Here is an 18982-nt window from a genome sequence, read left to right as displayed (position 1 = left end):
CTGAACATTTCACATAAAAACCCAGACATCCGGTTTCTGCAGAAAAACAACAGCCTGGCGATCCCGCACAGGTCTCCTCCGCTGGGCAACAGGGTGCTGAGCTGGGCGGTGGCTGCCCCCGCTGGGGGGAGGGCCCTCCTGGAAATGCAGGGACCAACAGGCCTCTTGCAGGAGCGGGCAGACGGCTGGGTCCTGGGGCGCAGGGGTTGGGAACGGGGCTGATGGCTCCAAGGCCATTGCTCAGGGCGGGCGTGGGAGAGGGCTGGGTGAGCTGGACCGAGAGCCGCTGTTTTTCTTGAGTCTGTAAGTACTCCGGGGGTTTCTGCAGAACCGGGGTTCATTTACAGAGATCTAAGGAGCGGGTCCTAACCTTCCCTGCATGTTCTCGGAGTCTCCGCTCGGGTCCTGCTGATGTCCATTCTGCACGTGGCCAAGGTGCCCTTGACCGGTCTGTGCTTCCTTACAACCACCCAGAGCTCATCCCCAGGGCGTGTCCCCGGAGCGCTGGTGCGCGGGAAGGAGCTGGTACTCAATCCTGGGGCGGTGGCGTAGGGGGGTGCCGCTGAAATAAAGTCCCACTCCTGGCTCCCAGCGGGCCTCTCGGGGCCCGCAGTACGCTACCAAAGATGCTGCGTGTCTCCCCGGGTCAAAGATGCCCACAGCGGGGCCCTGGCCGGTGGCTCCGTTGGTTGGAGCGCCGTCCACACACCACAAGGTTGCCAGTTCCATCCATTCCCATCCCTGGCCCTGGCACACACAGGAGGCAACCGATAGATGTTTCTCTCTCTCTCCTTCTTCTCTGGCTAAAATCAATAAAGAAACATAACCTCGGGAGAGGATTAAAAAAAAAATGGTAAGAGCAGGTAACACCTGGGCCGGGAATGGTGCCAACATGTCTAATAATCACATCTGATTCCTGTCGCATGATACCATCCCCACGCTCTAGGCCAGGACACAAAGGCCTAGACAGCGGTCGGCAAACTCCTCAGTCCGCAGAGCCAAATATCAACAACAGCACAACGATGGACATTTCTTTGGAGAGCCACATTTTTTAAACTTAAACTTCTTCTAGCGCCACTTCTTCAACATAGACTCGCCCGGGGCCGTGGTATTCTGTGGAAGAGCCACACTCAAGGGGCCAAAGAGCCGCATGGGGCTGGAGAGCCGCAGTTTGCCGACCACTGGCCTAGGGACTGAAGTAAACTGTCCCAACGAGTAAATGCCAGAGGCAGACATCGGCCGGAGCACGATCGGCCTGTGGCCTCAGCTGGTGCCCCAGTGGCAAAGGTTCCCTAGCTGACACTTCATCGGGCCACAGACACACCTGCTCACAGAGAACTATGGGGAGCTCCTGTGAAGCAGGAACATTCGGGAACACGCTGAGCGGACACCCAGGGAGAACTCAGACACCGTTTGTGCTTTTCTCGCCACTTGCGCTGCCGTAAATGGTGCCATAGCCCTTTGCCACCTCACCCGTCGCCTGAAGATGGGAATGCGGAGTGCTGGGCCTACCGATCAGCGATGCACGGTCTCCTCTGGGGCAGGACCGAGGCGGCCTCTGCAGCAACAACACCCCAGGAGGCTCTGGCCTGCGGCTGGACTTAGCCATACGATCGATGAAACCGGAGAACGGAGTGAACTGAATCCATCCTGCAGATAAGCACCCTTCCATTTTTTCCGCACAAGCCATTTCTCCCAACAAAGGAAGTAATTTGTTCTCGGCGTTAAAAAAAAAAATGTTGAAAACAAAACCGTGAAAGGAATAGAAAATAGACACCTAACTCCGGCCCTCAGCAGTCCCTTCTGCGAGCACAGCTCTGTGAGCATCTTGAGTATCTGATTTTCGTTTTCATCCTGAGAATCTTGCCGTGAATGTGATTTTTATTTGTAGTTATTTTTATGCTGTTAAAAACGCCCTGTGAACGTCATTCTTTGCGAGCCTGCGAAATGCTCCGTGCCCTCAGTTCCCCGAGTCCGTCCCCTCCTGCTGGCTGGCCAGGGTGCACCCGTCTCCCTGTTTCCCAGGAGCTGGGGGGGGGCACTCTGGGGGAGACACACAGGCTGGGCGTGTCTTCTCCACAGAGGCAGGTCCGGTCACAGCGCAGTGACACACACACAGACGCCCCAACAAGGCCATGAGCAATGGCCACTTCTCCAGCCCCAGGAAGTGAAAGGGGCCAATGAGACATAAAGAGAGATCTGAGGAACTAGTGAAAGAATCCACCGATTCACCAAACAAAATTAAATCTAAAACTGGAGGACTGGTGCATAAAATTCGTGCATGGGGGTGGGGGAAAATGGGGGTGTACCTCGGCCTAGCCTGCACTTCTCCAATCTGCGACCCCTCAGGGGATGTCCAACTGCCGGTTCAGGGATTGGGCCTAAACTGGCAGTCCAACATCCCTGTCACAATCCAGGACTGCTGGCTCCCAACAGCTCGCCTGCCTGCTTGCCTGCCTGATTGTCCCTAACCACTTCTGCCTGCCAGCCTGATCATCCCCTAACCTAGGGGTGTCGAACTCAATCAGAGAAGGGGCCAAAATCTAAAATCCAGCCTAAATTGCGGGCCGAATGGTTTACTGAACAGTCATAAACTGTCATTGTGATGGAAACGCAGCGGAGTGCAGTGATGACAGCGCGGTACGGGCCACATTGCAAGGCCAGGTGGGACGGATTTGGCCCGCGGGCCTTGTGTTTGACACATGTGCTAACCATTCCTCTGCCAGCCTGATCAATGCCTAACTGCTCTCCTGCTGGTCCAACTATTATACCCCTAACTGCCCTCCTTTGCTGGCCTGGTCACTCATAACTGCCCTCCCCTGCAGGCCTGGTCACCCCCAACTGCCCTCCCCTGCAGGCCTGGTCACCACCAACTGCCCTCCCCTGCTGGCCATCTTGTGGCGGTCATCTTGTGTCCACATGGGGATGGCCATCTTTGACCACAGGGGGGCAGCCATCTTGTGTGTTGGAGTGATGGTCAATTTGCATATTATCTCTTTATTATATAGGATAGGCTACATCCAAGGCACACAGCGCAATGTACAGATGGTGTCTCACAGAAATGAACACTGGGAACCCAGATGAAGGATGGGCAGTGAGTGCCGGCCCACAGGGGCAAGTCAGAGGCACACACGACACAAACCACAGTGCTAGCTTGCATCCCAGGGCCTGACCTTGTGTCGTATTTGCTGGCCAAGAAAAAGTAAAATCAGTACAGGTTTATTTCTCTGCCTCCCCATCATGCCACAGAAATTACAGGGATTGGTTAACAGAAGCTCTGAGCGATTTATAACCTCAATCTAAAAGACTGTGATACCCCAGAAAGATCAGAGACTCTTGTAATTTCCTGGAAGAAGTACTTAAAATGCCAGTGCAAACCACATTCCAATGCAAACCACTGTCCTATGCAAATCACTGTCCTATGCAAATCACTGTCCTATGCAAATCACTGTCCTATGCAAATGCCTAATTCTGGTAAACACAGGAAAGGTGTGTCTAAGCTCCCTTTGAATCTTGGGGATGATGAAGCAATTACACTCTGGAGAGGAGGGATAAGGACCTATGTTGTAACTTATTGAATACTAGAGGCCTGGTGCATGAAATTCATGCACTCAGGGTGGGGGTTACTCAGCCTGGGTTGTGAGAGGGTGCAGGCCAGGCTGAGGGACCCACCAGTGCATGATTGGGGCTGGGGAGAGATGCAGGAGGGCTCCAGAGTGTGTCTGGCTTGTCTAGCTCAGTCCCAATCAGCTGGAACCCAGAAGCAAGTTAACCTACCAGTCAGAGCATCTGCCCCCAGATTATCAGTGCATGTCATAGCAACTGGTCGACTGCCCCCTGGTGGTCAGTGCATATCATAGCGAGTGGTTGAGTGGCCTTACCATATCATTAGCATATTACACTTTGATTGGTTGAATGGCTGACTGGACAACTGGACACTTAGCATATTAGGCTTTTATTATATAGGACGACACACAGCAACTTTTTTATTTTGTTTAAAAAGATGCTTTAGCTGAAACCGGTTTGGCTCAGTGGTAGAGCATCGGTCTGCGGACTGAAAGGTCCCAGGTTCGATTCCAGTCAAGGGCATATACATTGGTTGCGGGCACATCCCTGGTAGGGGTGTGCAAGAGGCAGCTGGTCGATGTTTCTCTCTCATCGATGATTTCTAGCTCTCTACCTCTCTCCCTTCCTCTCTGTAAAAAATCAATAAAATATATTTTAAAAAAAAGATGCTTTAAAAATAATTACACTTTCAATGGAATTGATAAATGCCTTCTACCAAGTCAGTGACCTGCAGACAATCCTGCCGCACAGTGACTGTTGAACTTGACCAGCTGTACTGCCTGTGAGCTGTACTACCTGTGGCTCCCAACTGCTCACCTGCTGCCTGCCTGCCTGATTGCCCCTAACCACTTCTGCCTGCTAGCCTGATCATGGGATCAAGTGGTGAGAAGGTCCATAAGCCTCTGTGTTCCCCAGTGCATCACACCAAGGACAAAAGTGTCTCCCCAGACACAGATATACCCAAAGAAGAACACCTATGGCACACTCACTTTCTTGAGGATTTACTTTATTTTTATGACCCTGTCCTGAGGATTTCCCCCAGTGATCTTTAAGAGAGAATGGAAGGGAGGGAGAGAAGAGTGAGAAAGAGAGAGAAACATGAACTGACCAGGGCTGGGGATCGAACCTGCAACTGAGGTACACACCTTTGACCGGGAATCGAACCTAAGACCCTTCATTACACAGACAATAGGTAGAAATGTCAGGATTTGAACCTATGAAACCCCAAGTCCGTGTTTTTAACCCCCAAATCTGTGCTTTGTGGCAAAGTGACCTCCTTCGGCCACAGAGTTCCATTTAATGGAATAAACCTTACATGGTCACATGTGCCAGACTCTGCAGCAAGCATTTCACACACGGAAACTCATCTCCTCCTCCAACCATCTGTGAAGAAAATACCGTGTACTCCCCACTTTACAGGTGAAGAAACTGAGGGTCAGGGGGTGAAGAAATGGACTTGAGTGCGCTCCGCTAATAAATGGCAGGGCCAGCAGGGAACCCGGGGTCTGTGCAAGGGCGTCCGTGCGAGAGGTCCCCTGAGGGACCTGGGCAGGGGGCCTGGTGCATCCCGGAGGCAGAGGCCAGTATCCGGCCTGTAAGCCGAGCCGGGGCTGCATGTGGTTTGAGGGAGAAAGAGAGGGATTAAAGGAACATCAGATGCAGCTCCTAGGACTGGGGGACAGGGTAGGGCTCCTCCTGTGGGGACCTGCCGTTACCTTCGGGCTATGGTGCCAACAGCTGAGCTGGGTGCCCCCTGCACACCTGTCTGCTGCCAACCCGCACCCGTACCACTGCCGTCAGCACCGCCGGCAGTCTGTTCAGTATAAACCCCCGCGCAGAGCGTCCACGGAGCCGGTGGCCACGAAGGGCCCACCAGGGGCAACGTGTCTCCCCCACAGCGTTCCCCTGCTGTGCATCGCCCTGCGTCATCTTCCCTCCTCTCCAGAGCCGTCGGAGTCTGTTCCAACGTAAGCTGGCAATGTACACGGAGTGGCCAGAGGATGATGATCTCTGAACACATGTTAATCTGGCCACTCAGTATCCTCTCTAATGCAAGAGAAACATGCAAATTGACCGTCCCTTCACTACACCCTGAAGCCACGCCCACCAGCCAATAAAGATGAGTATGCAAATTAACCGCCACCTTGGTTGGGTTGATTTGCATACTCATCCAGGCCAGAGTGAAGACTGAAGACAGCGCTGAAAGAAGCCAAGGGCTGCAGAAGGGAGCGAAGCTGTGGAGAAGCAGGCAAGCGGGTCGGGGAGAAGGGAGGGAGGCAGGTGGGTACGGGAGACCGCAGTAGGAAGCCCTACTGCAGGCATCTTGCTGCAAGGGGCATCTGCTATTTATATTAGAGGCCCAGTGCATGAATTCGTGCATGGATGAGGTCCAGCCAGCCTGGCTAGGGGGAGGGGACATGGGAGGTTGGCTGGCCTGCCTGGCAAGGGGACAATTTGCATATTAGCCTTTTATTCTATAGCACATGTGTCAAACACAAGGCCCGCGGGCCAAATCCGTCCCGCCAGGCCTTGCAATGTGGCCCGCACCGCGCCGTCATCACTGCGCTCCGCTGCGTTTCCATCACAATGACAGTTTATGACTGTTCAGTAAACCATTCGGCCCGCGATTTAGGCTGGATTTTAGATTTTGGCCCCTTCTCTGATTGAGTTCGACACCCCTATTCTATAGGACAGACACTGAGTGGCCAGATGATTATGCGTTCAGAGATCATCATCACCTGGCCACTCGGTGTAAAGTTCCCTGTCAGAGGCGGTAGTAAAGTGGAATCAGTGAAGCCCGAGGTAGCCTCAGGTAAATAACGGTGCAGCTAACTCGCAGCTTCAGGAAAGACAGTTCTGCGGGAGGGACGCAAGCCTCAGGGTCTGGAAAAGGCCGCTCCGAGTCACCGGGAAGGAAGGGAGACCTAGCACCCCCATTCTGTCACCCAGGACAGCCCAGTCAACCGCGGAGCCCAGGGTGCTGGGAGGAAATGAAGCCGGCGCCGCTCACAGCATTACTGTGACAGCGGGTAGAATTGTGCCCGGAAATAGCTGGCGCAGGCTGGTCCCCGGCCTCCCTGTCAGACTCCAGCAGGGAGCCTGCGCCTTGCCCAGGGGACAGCGTGGTTTCTCTCTGTCTTTCCCGACACACACCCCGGGACAGCAGCTGTGAGGGAGGGCAGAGCCTGTGACGCGGCCCCAGGCCCGGTCCTTGTGGATCCTCGGGGCTCAGGGGGAGCCGGGCATTCACGGAGCACTCCCACGAGGAGAGGCAGAACTGCCACCGCGATACACGCCACGAGGGGCGCGAGGCCGTCGGAGGAGGCCCCGGGGGTGTTGACCCGCCTGGGAGTCGAAGACAGCTTGCAGCAGGAGAGAGGGGGAAAACCAAGCCAGGTGGGACAGCATGTGCTAAGGCCCTGGGGCAGGACCGCCCACGCAGCTTACAGGAAAGGGAACAAACACCCTGTGATTTCGGAATGCACATAACAACATGGATTGTAAGAACAGAAGTGGCTTCAGGGCACAGGGGAGCAGCCATGTGCCGGCACTGGACCTTTAAGCACACAGAGTCACTGAACTCGAGCTGGGGAGGACAACACGAGATGGGGGGGGGGGGCAGAGAGGAGGAGGTTCAGACCAAAGGCCTTGGAGGCCTTATCAGGGCTCTAATCTCGACACAGGAGCACTGGAGCCAAGAAAGAACTCCGAGCGAGACTAGCCTGACGGTATCTGCGATGTGAAGCCATAATCCCGGACGTTGGGTGGAGGAAGTGCTGAAAGGTCAAGAGAGGGAGCAGGAGACAGTTAGTTCAGAGGTGGGGGGCGGGGCAGGGGGGATATGCTTGCTTGGAGCTGGTGGTGGGGTGGTGGACAAGACGGGGGCAGATGTGAGAGCTATTTAGGGGTAACATCAGCACAGCCAGGCGCCTGATAGAATCTGTGGGGCTGAAGGAGCTGGAAGCAAAGGAAAACGGAGCTGTTCTGGCTCCTGGCGAGATCGTGGTCCCGCACCCGGAAGCAGGGACTTCGGGCAGCATGTAGGTTTGGCTGAGGCCGTCGGAGTGTGAGGCGTTCAATCTTCCAGACGTCCAAGTGGAATTTTACCCGGGAACGCGGACTCGGAGCCCACGGGAAACAGGGTTACAGACATAAATTACTGAGTCGCTGCCATTCAGGAATATGTCCCGGTTATTAGGGTCACCTCTCACCCCACGGCCACTGCCCTGTGCCAGCGGAGCAGGACCCCCAGACATGCCCCCTCTCTCCCCCAGGCCAGACTTCCAGCAGGAAAACCCCCAAAGCCAGGCCGGCACGCCACGGAGGCAGGAATGAGCCAATGGAAATGCGATGCACAACAACCAGGAGATAAATGGGTGCTAGGCTCACCCAACCGGCAAATCGGCAAATCGGCAAATCGTCAAACCTGAAGGAGGCGGCAACACTAAGCCAGTGGCTCTCCACCTTCCTAAGGCCACAGCCCTTTCACCCAGCTCCTCGTGTGGTGGTGACCCCCAACCATAATATTATTTTCGTTGCTGTAATTCATAGCTGTCATTGTGCTGCTGTTATGAATCGTGATGTAAATGTCTGTGTTTTCCGATGGTCTTGGTGACCCGCTAGTGGTTCTCAGCCTGTGGGCCGAGGCACTAAACCCTGGCGCGGACACGGAGGCACGCTGCCCGGCGTGGCAGCCAAGGCCACGGGCCCCGCGGGCTCTCTGAACGCAGTCAGCCCAGGGGAGGATGCTGGGAGCTCACACACTCACTACCCCACAACGCCTGTGTACGTCAGCACTGCTCCCACATTGGAACCGTATCGTTTTTGGTACATTGGGTTAAGTGAAATGGACCATTAAGTGCATCCATATCTTTTTACCTATATAATGTCACCACTAGAAACTTTAAAATGGCACACCTGCCTGGTATTTGTAGATTTATTCTTTTTTTTTATAAACAAACAAACAAACAAACAATGCATTTGTAGTGATTTCAGAGAGGAAGGGAGAGGGAGAGAGAGATGGAAACATCAGTGATGAGAGAGAACCGTGGATCGGCTGCCTCCGGTCGTTGGCACCTGCAGGATGCTGGCCTGGCCAGGCGGTTCCATCCCATCCAGATGCTGGCACACCAGCCGCACCATTGTGTGTGGCCCCTGAGGGCACGTGCTGCCTGTCAGCCGGGGAATGTGATTCCTGCTCGTCACCGGTCAGCTGGGCGTGTACAATAGACCGCAGGCGAACTAGAAAACAGCATCCCAGATGCCCCGTGGCCCGCTGTGGTCACACACCACGGCCCCATCTCAGATTCGCCCAAACATGGAGCCTCAGAACCAACAAAAGGCAGCGGCATACAGACACGTCTCGCTTGACAGAGATGACCCCACATGTCTCAGACGTGTCCGATCCACCCCGGTTTTCTGCACCTTTGGAAAAGTAGAGATGAATCCTGCCATTGGTTTCTGCTAAACCATCTCACACGGACTTAGAGCCATTTGCTCGGGCAGTTTTTTTTAATCCTCACACACTAGACAGATCAGAAGGCGCTTTTGAAGGTGTGTTCCTCACCTCGAAGCCTTACATCCCAGAATCTGCATTAGATCCGCACGAGGCTCGCACAGTATGGAAGCGAGTCCGCTGACCCAGCGCCCGCACAGCCATCGCTCCCGCCCCCACCTGTGGGCACATGCTCTACAGGGGAGCTGAGTTTTCCACGCAACTCTGAGCGTTCTCGATGCTTCTGGTGGATTCCACCTTAGCCACAAGTCGCCGGGGGTGCATGTTGGACACCCAGGTGGGGCAGGAGTGGGTTTGCCTAAAGTTCTGACGAAGCCGGCACACGGTGTGGGTCACATGACGCAGACCCCAGGCCCAGAGACTGGGTCCTGGAGGCACGGCCGCCCTCAGGGAGAGTCACGCAATGGCCTTAGGGAGCTGACTATTGCTCCGGAAAACGGCTTTCCGTGGCTAAGGAGACACTCTGATGCTGTAAGCCCATGCAGCGTTCCCTGGCCCGGTAATAACACAGAAACCACACTTACTATTATTTTTAGCTTTAACGGGACAGTGAGAGGTATTTTTTATTTTCTACCCAGAAAGATTTCCCTTCTGTTCTTATTTTTTAAATCCTCATCCCAGGATATATGTTTTTATTGTTTTTTGTTGTTGTTTGTTTTTTGAGAGAGAGAGAGAGAGAGGAAGAGGGAGAGAGAGAGAGAGAGAGAGAGAGAGAGAGAGAGAGAGAGAGAGAGAGAGAGAGAGAGAGACATCAAACAGTTGTCTCACACACACATCCTTTCGAGGAATCAAACCTGCAACTTAAGCACGTGTCCTGACCGAGGGATAAGCCCGCCACCTTTTGCTAGCAGTGTATGGGATGACGCTCAACCAAATGAGCTACCTGGCCAGGGAAACACTTATTTTTAAATATCTCTTACTCCTGCCACTACAGTGAAAGTACGCGGAAATGCTAAACCGACACCCCTCACATGTGGGCTCTGGCCATACGGTGATGCAATGTTGGCTAAAAGCCTCTTGGAACCTAATTTCACAACATGTTTCTGGGTCCTGAGAAGTCTTCAATCCTTTTGACCCAATCATTTCACTCCCTGCAGGTATTCTTTGAAAAAAAGAGAAACTCTTTTAAAAAAATGTATGTGTGTGTGTGTGTGTGTGTGTATGTGTGTATTGATTTCAGAGAGGAAGAGAGAGAAACATCAATGATGAGAGAGAATCATTGATTAGCTGCCTCCTGCACACCCCACACTGGGGATCGAGCCTGCAACCCGGCCATGTGCCCTGACCGGGAATTGATCTGTGACCTCCTGGTTCATAGGTCGGTGCTCACCACTGAGCCTCACTGGCTGGGTGGAAGAGAAATTCTTTATGGATAAAATTTTGATGCAACTATTTATAAAGATGGAAAACTGAAAGCCTGCATCCTAACAATAAGAAAATATTTAAGTAAATGGTGGTAGTTTCATTGGATAGAATATTAAAACTCATTAAACTGTTAATTTTTATGATATCGTAACATAACTCCTTAAAATAGGAGGCTAAGTGAAAAAAAACAGGAATCATCTTATTAGTGGTAGGTGTATACTTACATAAAAACATCTAGATATGGGCCCTGGCTGGTGTATCCTAGTGGTTAGAGCATTTGCCCATGGTCAAGGGCACATGACTGGATTGCATGTTGGAACCCTGGCCCAATTGGGGTGCATGCAGAAGGCAACCAATCAATATGTCTTTCTTGCATCTCTTTTTCTCTCTCTCCCCCCTCTCCCTCTCCCTCCCTCCCTTCCATTCTCTTTTTAAAAAATCAATGGAAAAAATATCCTCAGGTGAAGATTAGCAACAACACAGAGGTGTCTAGACATGGATAAGGGAATTGAGGGGAAAAACAACTAAAAGCAGTGCTGCCGGGAATGTGAAACGGCCGGTGGTTTTGTGTCTGCTCCCGAGCCTTGTATTGTGACATGATTGCTCCACAAGCGTGCTTGGAAGCTGGCGTCCGAGATGGTCACGTAGGATCCCATGTTGTCAGGAAGTATCCCTGTGGGAGCCTGGTCTGCAGGCCAGGCCCGTTCTGCCAGCTCATCCATGTGTCTGAGAGAGACAGACAGTCCCACAGGCCTCCAGACACAGCCCACGGGACACGGTCGGGTCCCAGACTCTGGAGTTACCCAGACCCTGGGCCCTGGCCGGCCTGGCTCAGTGGCAGAGCATCGGCCTGCACACCTGAGGGTCTTGGGTTCGATTCCTGGTCAGGGGCACGTACCTAGGTTGCAGGTACGATCCCCAGCCCTTGTTGGGGCGCATGTGGAAGGCAACCGATCAATTTGTCTCTCTCACACTGATGTTTCTCCTCCCTCGCTCTCTCCCTCTGCCCCTCCCCTCTCTAAAAAATCCAGTGGAAAAAATATCCTCACTCCTTGGGTGAAGATTTAAAGATGCGGGTTCTGAGACTTTGTGGCAGTACGTGCGAGGTAAGTCACTCTCGCTGTTCATCTCAGCAGGATGCGGGCGAAACTCTTGCCGTCAGAATGCAGATGGCAGATTTCCGGCTCTGTCCTTGCATTGCGTTACTCACAAACAAGGTCTGTCCTGGCTGACCAGGCGCTGCATTCTCAACGCCTTGCGGCTCCAGCCTGGGAGAGCACGTCCCTCCCTGGACCTCACCACGCCCCTGCTGAGACCCTCCAGGGACTCCGGAATGCCTATCCCAGGGGTTGGCAAAGTCATCAGCCAGCAGAGCCAAATACCAACAGGACAATGACTGAAATTTTTTTGGAGAGCCACATTTTTTAAACTTCAACTTCTTCTAACACCACTTCTTCAACATAGACTCGCCCAGACCGTGGCATTGTGTGGAAGAGCCACACTCAAGGGGCCAAAGAGCCGCATGTGGCTCGAGAGCCGCAGTGTGCCAACCACGGGCCTATAGGATCCAGTCCAAGCACATGGCCATGGGGCTCTTTAGAGCCAGCCGGCACTCGGGGTTCATCCCCTGTGCCCTCCAGCCTCACCCCCACCCTGCAGGCGTGCTAAGCCCCTACAGCCTCCCCAGTGAGCCATGGTTACTCTTTACCATCTGTCTCCGCACATTCTGTTCCATCCTCTGGAGCACCCTTCCCCCCTGTGCCAGCGCCTCCTTCCCTGGGAACTCCTGCCTTCCCTACAAGAGCCAAGTCCAAGGTGGAGTCTTCTCCCACGGCCTCCCTGCTCCAGGGGGAGGGAGCCCCTCCAGAACAGCCCTGAGCTCCCTGCATGGTCCCGGCCCTCTTGGCATGAGGCGCTCCCTGGGGGTGGGGTTCGCCTTCATGGTCTCCGTGTCCCCGGTGCCCAGCACAGGGTGGGTGCGGAAACACTGCCGCGGTCTCCACCATGTGACCAGCGACAAGTCAGAGCGTTTCACTCTCACAGGGAGATAGATGACTGAGAAACACGCTGGCCAAACCGAGTGGGTTAATGTTTCCCTGGGCCGGCAGCGGGCACCTGGAGGAGGGAGAGTCCCAACCTTGCATTTCAACCAGCCCTGGCGGGCGTGTGACCTTGGGGCCTGACCCCTTTGGAATGAGGAACTACGGCAGGAAAATCAAAAGGTCGGTGATGCCAGCTGTAACTAGTTTGCCAATAAATAGTTTTTAAAACATTTTTTAAAATTTATTTTAGAGAGAAAGGGAAAGGGAGAGAGAGAGAGAAAGATCAAGGAAGAGAGAATCATTGATGGGCTGCCCTCTGCATGCCCTCTTCTGGGGATGGAGCCCACAACCCAGGCACGTGCCCTTGACCAGAACTGGACCCGGGACCCTTCAGTCCACAGGCCGGCACTCTATCCAATGAGCCAAACCAGCTGGGGCGCCAATAAATAAATATCGTTAAGCTCATTTCCTGGGACAAAGGATAGAGACAGCTGTAAATACAAGGCAGGTGAATTTCCTCTGCCCTGAAAGAGAAAGACGCTAAGATGAAAGATTACCAAATGCTTGACCTTTGACCCAGGCTAGAACCAGGAAGCCCTAAAGTTGGGGGTGACCTGTGCATCTGTGCTTTGTTCAGAAGGATTCTGTGATGGGCTGCACGGGATCCCCCAACTTCCTGTGTGGAAACTCCAGCCCCCAGTGGACTGCATTTGGAAACCGGGCCTTCACGGAGATAACGGATGTTCAGTGAGGTCAAAGGTGAGCCCGAATCTGATAGGACTGGCTTCTTTATAAGAAGAGGAAGAGCCCAGCTGGAATGGCTCCGTGGTTGAGCACTAACCTAGGAACCAAGAGGTCATGGTTCGATTCCCAGTCAGGGCACATACCCAGGTTGCAAGCTCGATCCCCAGTAGGGGGCGTGCAGGAGGCAGCGGGTCAGTGGAATGATCCTCTCTCATCACTGGTGTTTCTATCTCTCACCCTCTCCTTTCCTCTCTGAAATCAATAAAAATATATGTTTTTTAAGGAAGAGGAAGAGGCACCAGAGATCTCTCTCCACCTCCTCAGGACACAGCGGAGAGACCACGTGAGGGCCCCCGCAGGCCAGGGAGCGTTCCTTCCCCCTGACACCGGCCACGCTGGCACCTGGGCCTGGGGCCCAGCCTCCGGGACAGCGAGAAACCGAACTGCTGATGCTCAGGCCGCTCCCACCAACGGATTCCTCCGCTTCAGTGGTGCCGCATGGTTACAGCAGCCTGCGGGGACCCACACACCCCTTCCCAAAACTGACGGAGAACAGCTGCTGAGGACAGGAAGTCCCTGGCCCACGTCATCCGCACCCCCCCTTCCCCCAGCTGTCAAGGAACGAGTGTCCTCGCTCAGGACAGAGTGCTCCCGGGCCATCCCTCCCTGGCCGCTGTCCCATAGCAGGGCAGACCTCCGCATGCTGGGATCAGGGTCACCTTCACTGACTTCCGTGTCAAGTTTAGGGTCAGTGTGGATGGGGCTGAGGAAGAGTCCAGCTGCCATAGTGTCCTAATTCTTCCCGGGACACACAGAGCCTCGGCCACCCCCCCTCCGTCTGTCCCTGGATCCCCGCCTGCCCCTGCTCCCCGCCTCTCCGTGCTCCACCCTAAGGAGCCAGGAAGGGCTGGGCCTCACGGGGTCCCCATGCTGGCACTGGCCCCACGCACTGCCCGGAGGCACGGGCATGAGTCCTGAGTGCCCCTATGCCAGAACCTCCTCGGAGAAAGAACTGAATGACCGGAACTGGTTTGGCTCAGTGGATAGAGCATCGGCCTGTAGACTGGAAGGTCCCGGGTTCGATTCTGGTCAAGGGCATGTACTTTGCTTGAGGGCACATCCCTGGTGGGAGCTGTGCAGGAGGCAGCTGGTCGGTGTTTTTCTCTCATCGATGTTTCTAGCTCTCTATCCCTCTCCCTTCCTCTCTGTAAAACATCAATAAAATACAGAAAGAAAGAAAGAAAGAAAGAAAGAAAGAAAGAAAGAAAGAAAGAAAGAAAGAAAGAAAGGAAAGAAGGGAAAGGGAAGGAAAGGGAAGGGAAAGGGAAGGGAAGGGAAGGGAGAAGGAAAGAGGAAGGAAGGAAAGAAGGAAGGAAGGAAGAAGGAAGGAAGGAAGGAAGGAAGGAAGGAAGGAAGGAAGGAAGAAGAAAGAAAGAAAGAAAGAAAGAAAGAAAGAAAGAAAGAAAGAAAGAAAGAAGAGAGAGATCCAAATGGGCCTGAACTCCCATCGGGGTGATGGGTCCCTGGGAAGGAAGCTGTCGGGCCAGCACCTGACTGACTGCCCCCCCCAGCCCTGGCCGCTCTGGGAACCGGGAGGGCACCCAGCCTGCGCCTGGGGTGCTGACGCCAGCCTCACAGCCCGCCTGCCCCTGGGAGAGGCGCGTAGGACACCCCTTTCCCTGCTCCGGGAAGGGGAGAGATGTTCCGCTCCCAGGGCTGCTGCACGGGCTGGCACCCTGGGTCGCGGTGGAGACCGCGCAGTAGGAAACACACACACACACACACACACACACACACACACACACACCCCCGCTTGGAGGCAGAGCTAACATGACCACGCAGTGAACAGCCCTGTGCCATGGGCTTACAGACGCCTCCCACACCGTTACCCACCACCGTAGAGCAGCCAGGGGCATCCTGATCCTCCTCTCAGAGGTGGAGACTAAGGTCCCAGAGAGGTTAAGCAAGCTGCCCAGGGACACACAGCCAGGAGATGGGGTTCTGCCAGTCCAGATACAGAGCTCTGGGCTCCTGGCTGCAAGGACCCCCTGGAGTTAGGTGAGGTGTGAGCCCACCCCCTCCCCCAGCGCCCCCTCCCCCAGCGCCCCCTCTGCCAGCACCCCTCCTCCCCCAGCGCCCCCTCCCCCAGCGCCCCCTCTGCCAGCGCCCCTTCTGCCAGCACCCCCTCCCCCAGCACCGCCCCTCCCCCAGCGCCCCTTCCCCCAGCGCCCCTCCCCCAACGTCCCCTCCCTCTCCCCCAGCACCCCCTCCCCCTCCCCCAGCGTCCCTCCCCCAGAGTCCTCTCCCCAACGTCCCCTCCCCCTCCCCCGGCGCCCCCTTCGCCAGCGCCCCCTCCCCAGTGGGGTGTCTCCCCGGAGCCCCGCACTGACCAGGGTGAGTTCCCTGGGCGGACCGGGCGGACAGCTGGCCATGCAGACGCTGCCCGGCCCTGGGCACACGCCTCCCGGGCAACACGCCCCTGCCGCCCCTCCAGCCTGGGCTCTGAAGGCGACCCGGCTCCCCACCACCACCTCCACCCACCACCTCACCCCCCACCCCCCACCCACTGAACCCCACCCCCACCCACCACCTCCACCCACCACCTCCACCCACTCCCCTCACCCCACTCCCCCACCCACCACCTCACCCCCTACCCCCCACCCACCGAACCCCACCCCTACCCACCACCTCCACCCACCACCTCACCCCACCCCACCGCACCCACCACCTCACCCCACTCCCCCACCCACCACCTCACCCCACCGCACCCCACCCCCCACCGCACCCCACCCCCCCACCGCACCCCACCCCCGGACACGGACCCGGACCCGGCGGCCAGGCCACAGCCGGACGGACCTCCCAGGACGGGCTTCGGGTGCCCCTCCGGACCGCCCCTCAGGGCCGGGATACCCAGGGGCTGCCGGGCGGAAGCCCCGCGCCGGGGGAGGGGGAGGCCGGGGACAGGGGGTGGGGGAGGACCCGCCGAGGCGTGGGGGGCGGGGCGGCGCCCCTTACCTTCCTCGCCCGGGTCCGAGGCGGCGGGCTGGCGGGCGTGGGTCCCGCCCATCGTCCCGGCGCCGCTACATGCCCGGCGGGCGCGGGGCGCGGGGTGCTCCGGGGGGTGCGGGGCGCGGGGTGCTCCGGGGGGTGCGGGGTGCTCCGGGGGGGCGCGGGGTGCTGGGTGCTCCGGGGGGGCGCGGGGTGCTCCAGGGTGGCGCGGGGTGCTCCGGGGGGCGCCGGGGGCGGACTCGGGGTGCCGGGCCGGTGCGGGGAGCGCCCAGCCAGGCTGCACCGGCGCCGAGCGGTCCGGGCCGAGCCGCGAGGGGCGGGGACCCGCCCGCCACGCCCCCTCCCCGGCCCGGGCTGAGCGCCTGCGGCACCGGCTCCCGCCCCGCGGCAGCTGCGGGCGGCGGGCGGGGAGGGGTACGGGGACCCGGCCCCTCTCCCCCCTGCACGGAGGCGCGGCGGCTCCGCTTTGGCGCCCTCCGGAGGGGCGTGGCGGGCGCCGGGGGGAGCTGTGTGTGTGTGAGTGTGTGAGTGTCTGTGTGTGTGTGTGTGAGTGTGTGTGTGTGAGTGTGAGTGTGTGTGTGTAAGTGTGTGAGTGTGAGTGTGAGTGTGTGTGAGTGTGTGAGTGTGAGTGTGTGAGTGTGAGTGTGTGTTGTGTGTGTGAGTGTGTGTGTGTGAGTGTGTGAGTGTGAGTGTGTGAGTGTGAGTGTGTGTGTGTGAGTGTGAGTGTGTGAGTGTGAGTGTGTGTGTGTAAGTGTGTGAGTGTGAGTGTGAGTGTGTGTGAGTGTGTGAGTGTGAGTGTGTGAGTGTGAGTGTGTGTGTGTAAGTGTGAGTGTGTGAGTGTGAGTGTGTGTGTGTGTGTGTGTGAGTGTGAGTGTGTGTGTGTGTGTGTGAGTGTGTGTGTGTGAGTGTGTGAGTGTGTGTGTGTGTGTTGGGGGGGGGCGCCCCCGGGAGCGCAGACACCTGGGGAGCTCAGTCCGGAGCGGGAAGGTAAGGGGGAGCCTCAGAGGAGGGCGCGGCCGCCCCCCCCTCGCCCCCTCGCCGAGCTGAGTGCAGGGTCCGCCTCTAGGGCCTCCGGGCGCCCTCTGCAGATCCTCAGCGATTTGTGACACCTGCTCTCCCCCGTGCCCGCCCCCACTCCCTGGCCCTGCTGAGCGCTTTATCCACAGCACCCGCTATGCACAGCACCCGCTATGCACAGCACCCGCTATCCACAGCACCCGCCATCCACAGCACCCGCCATCCACAGCACCCGCTATGCACAGCACCCGCTATGCACAGCACCCGCTATGCACAGCACCCGCTATCCACAACACCCGCCGTCCACAGCACCCGCCGTCCACAGCACCCGCCGTCCACAGCACCCGCCATCCACAGCACCAGCTATGCACAGCACCCGCTGTCCACAGCACCCGCCGTCCACAGCACCCGCCGTCCACAGCACCCGCCATCCACAGCACCCGCCATCCACAGCACCCGCTATGCACAGCACCCGCTATCCACAACACCCGCCGTCCACAGCACCCGCCGTCCACAGCACCCGCCGTCCACAGCACCCGCCGTCCGCAGCACCCGCTATGCACAGCACCCGCCGTCCACAGCACCCGCCGTCCACAGCCACCGCCGTCCACAGCACCCGCCGTCCACAGCACCCGCCATCCACAGCACCCGCCATCCACAGCACCCGCTATGCACAGCACCCGCTATGCACAGCACCCGCTATCCACAGCACCCGCCGTCCACAGCACCCGCCGTCCACAGCACCCGCCGTCCACAGCACCCGCCATCCACAGCACCAGCTATGCACAGCACCCGCTGTCCACAGCACCCGCCGTCCACAGCACCCGCCGTCCACAGCACCCGCCGTCCACAGCACCCGCCATCCACAGCACCCGCTATGCACAGCACCCGCTATCCACAGCACCCGCCGTCCACAGCACCCGCCGTCCACAGCACCCGCCGTCCACAGCACCCGCCATCCACAGCACCAGCTATGCACAGCACCCGCTGTCCACAGCACCCGCCGTCCACAGCACCCGCCGTCCACAGCACCCGCCATCCACAGCACCCGCCATCCACAGCACCCGCCATCCACAGCACCCGCTATCCACAGCACCCGCTATGCACAGCACCCGCCATCCACAGCACCCGCTATCCACAGCACCCGCCGTCCACAGCACCCGCTATCCACAGCACCCCGCCGTCCACAGCACCCGCCATCCACAGCACCCGCCATCCACAGCACCCCACCATTAGGAAAATCATTGCTCCCATCCCAGAGCCCGGCAGGCTGAGGTCAGAGGTGAAGGCGCTCCTCCGACCTGGCTGCCCAGGGGTCCCCACAGCGCCCCGCTGGGCCTGGCTTGCCCACCAGGGAGACCTGTCCTCCAGCGCTTCCCCTCTCAGTGGGCTCCCAGGTGTTTAAGGAATTAAAGAAGGTCCAGACCCTTAAGGATTATACATAGGGAAACTGAGGCCCCAAGGGGCGTGGCCTGCCCCAAACCATGCTCCCCAGCAGTGGCTGGCTGGGCTGCGCTGACTCGGAGTCTGATTAAGGGGTGATTCCCCTCTAGGGTGCTGGGCCCCTGGCCTCAGGAGGTGGGGGAACCAGTCGGGAGGAAGGGAGACGCTGCACCCCGGTAACCTGCTCAGTGTCTCCTTCGGGTCCAGAGGTGAGGGGGGGCCACATAGGGTAAGCACGGACCCTCAGGGGGCGCTCCGGAGTCACGGAGCAGGTTAGTGG

At 57.4% G+C, this 18982-nt stretch overlaps 1 protein-coding gene across 2 annotated transcripts in view; it reads right to left on the bottom strand.

Moving 5' to 3' along the window:
• STK32B (serine/threonine kinase 32B) overlaps window positions 1-16410 on the bottom strand; it is a 71186-nt gene extending 54776 nt beyond the window's left edge. For both annotated transcript variants that reach the window (XM_036426752.2, XM_045574210.1), the window contains exon 1: window positions 16249-16410. In XM_036426752.2, the coding sequence (XP_036282645.2) occupies window positions 16249-16300 (52 nt within the window). In that variant the 5' untranslated portion in view covers window positions 16301-16410. The remainder of the gene's footprint in view (window positions 1-16248) is intronic.
• Between the last annotated feature and the right edge of the window lie 2572 nt (window positions 16411-18982).

Source organism: Pipistrellus kuhlii, unplaced genomic scaffold (assembly GCF_014108245.1).
Source record: "Pipistrellus kuhlii isolate mPipKuh1 unplaced genomic scaffold, mPipKuh1.p scaffold_m20_p_1, whole genome shotgun sequence".
NCBI classification, from domain to species: Eukaryota; Metazoa; Chordata; class Mammalia; order Chiroptera; family Vespertilionidae; genus Pipistrellus; species Pipistrellus kuhlii.
Note: the sequence above shows the minus strand (reverse complement) of the source record. Positions and strands in the feature narration are given on the sequence as shown.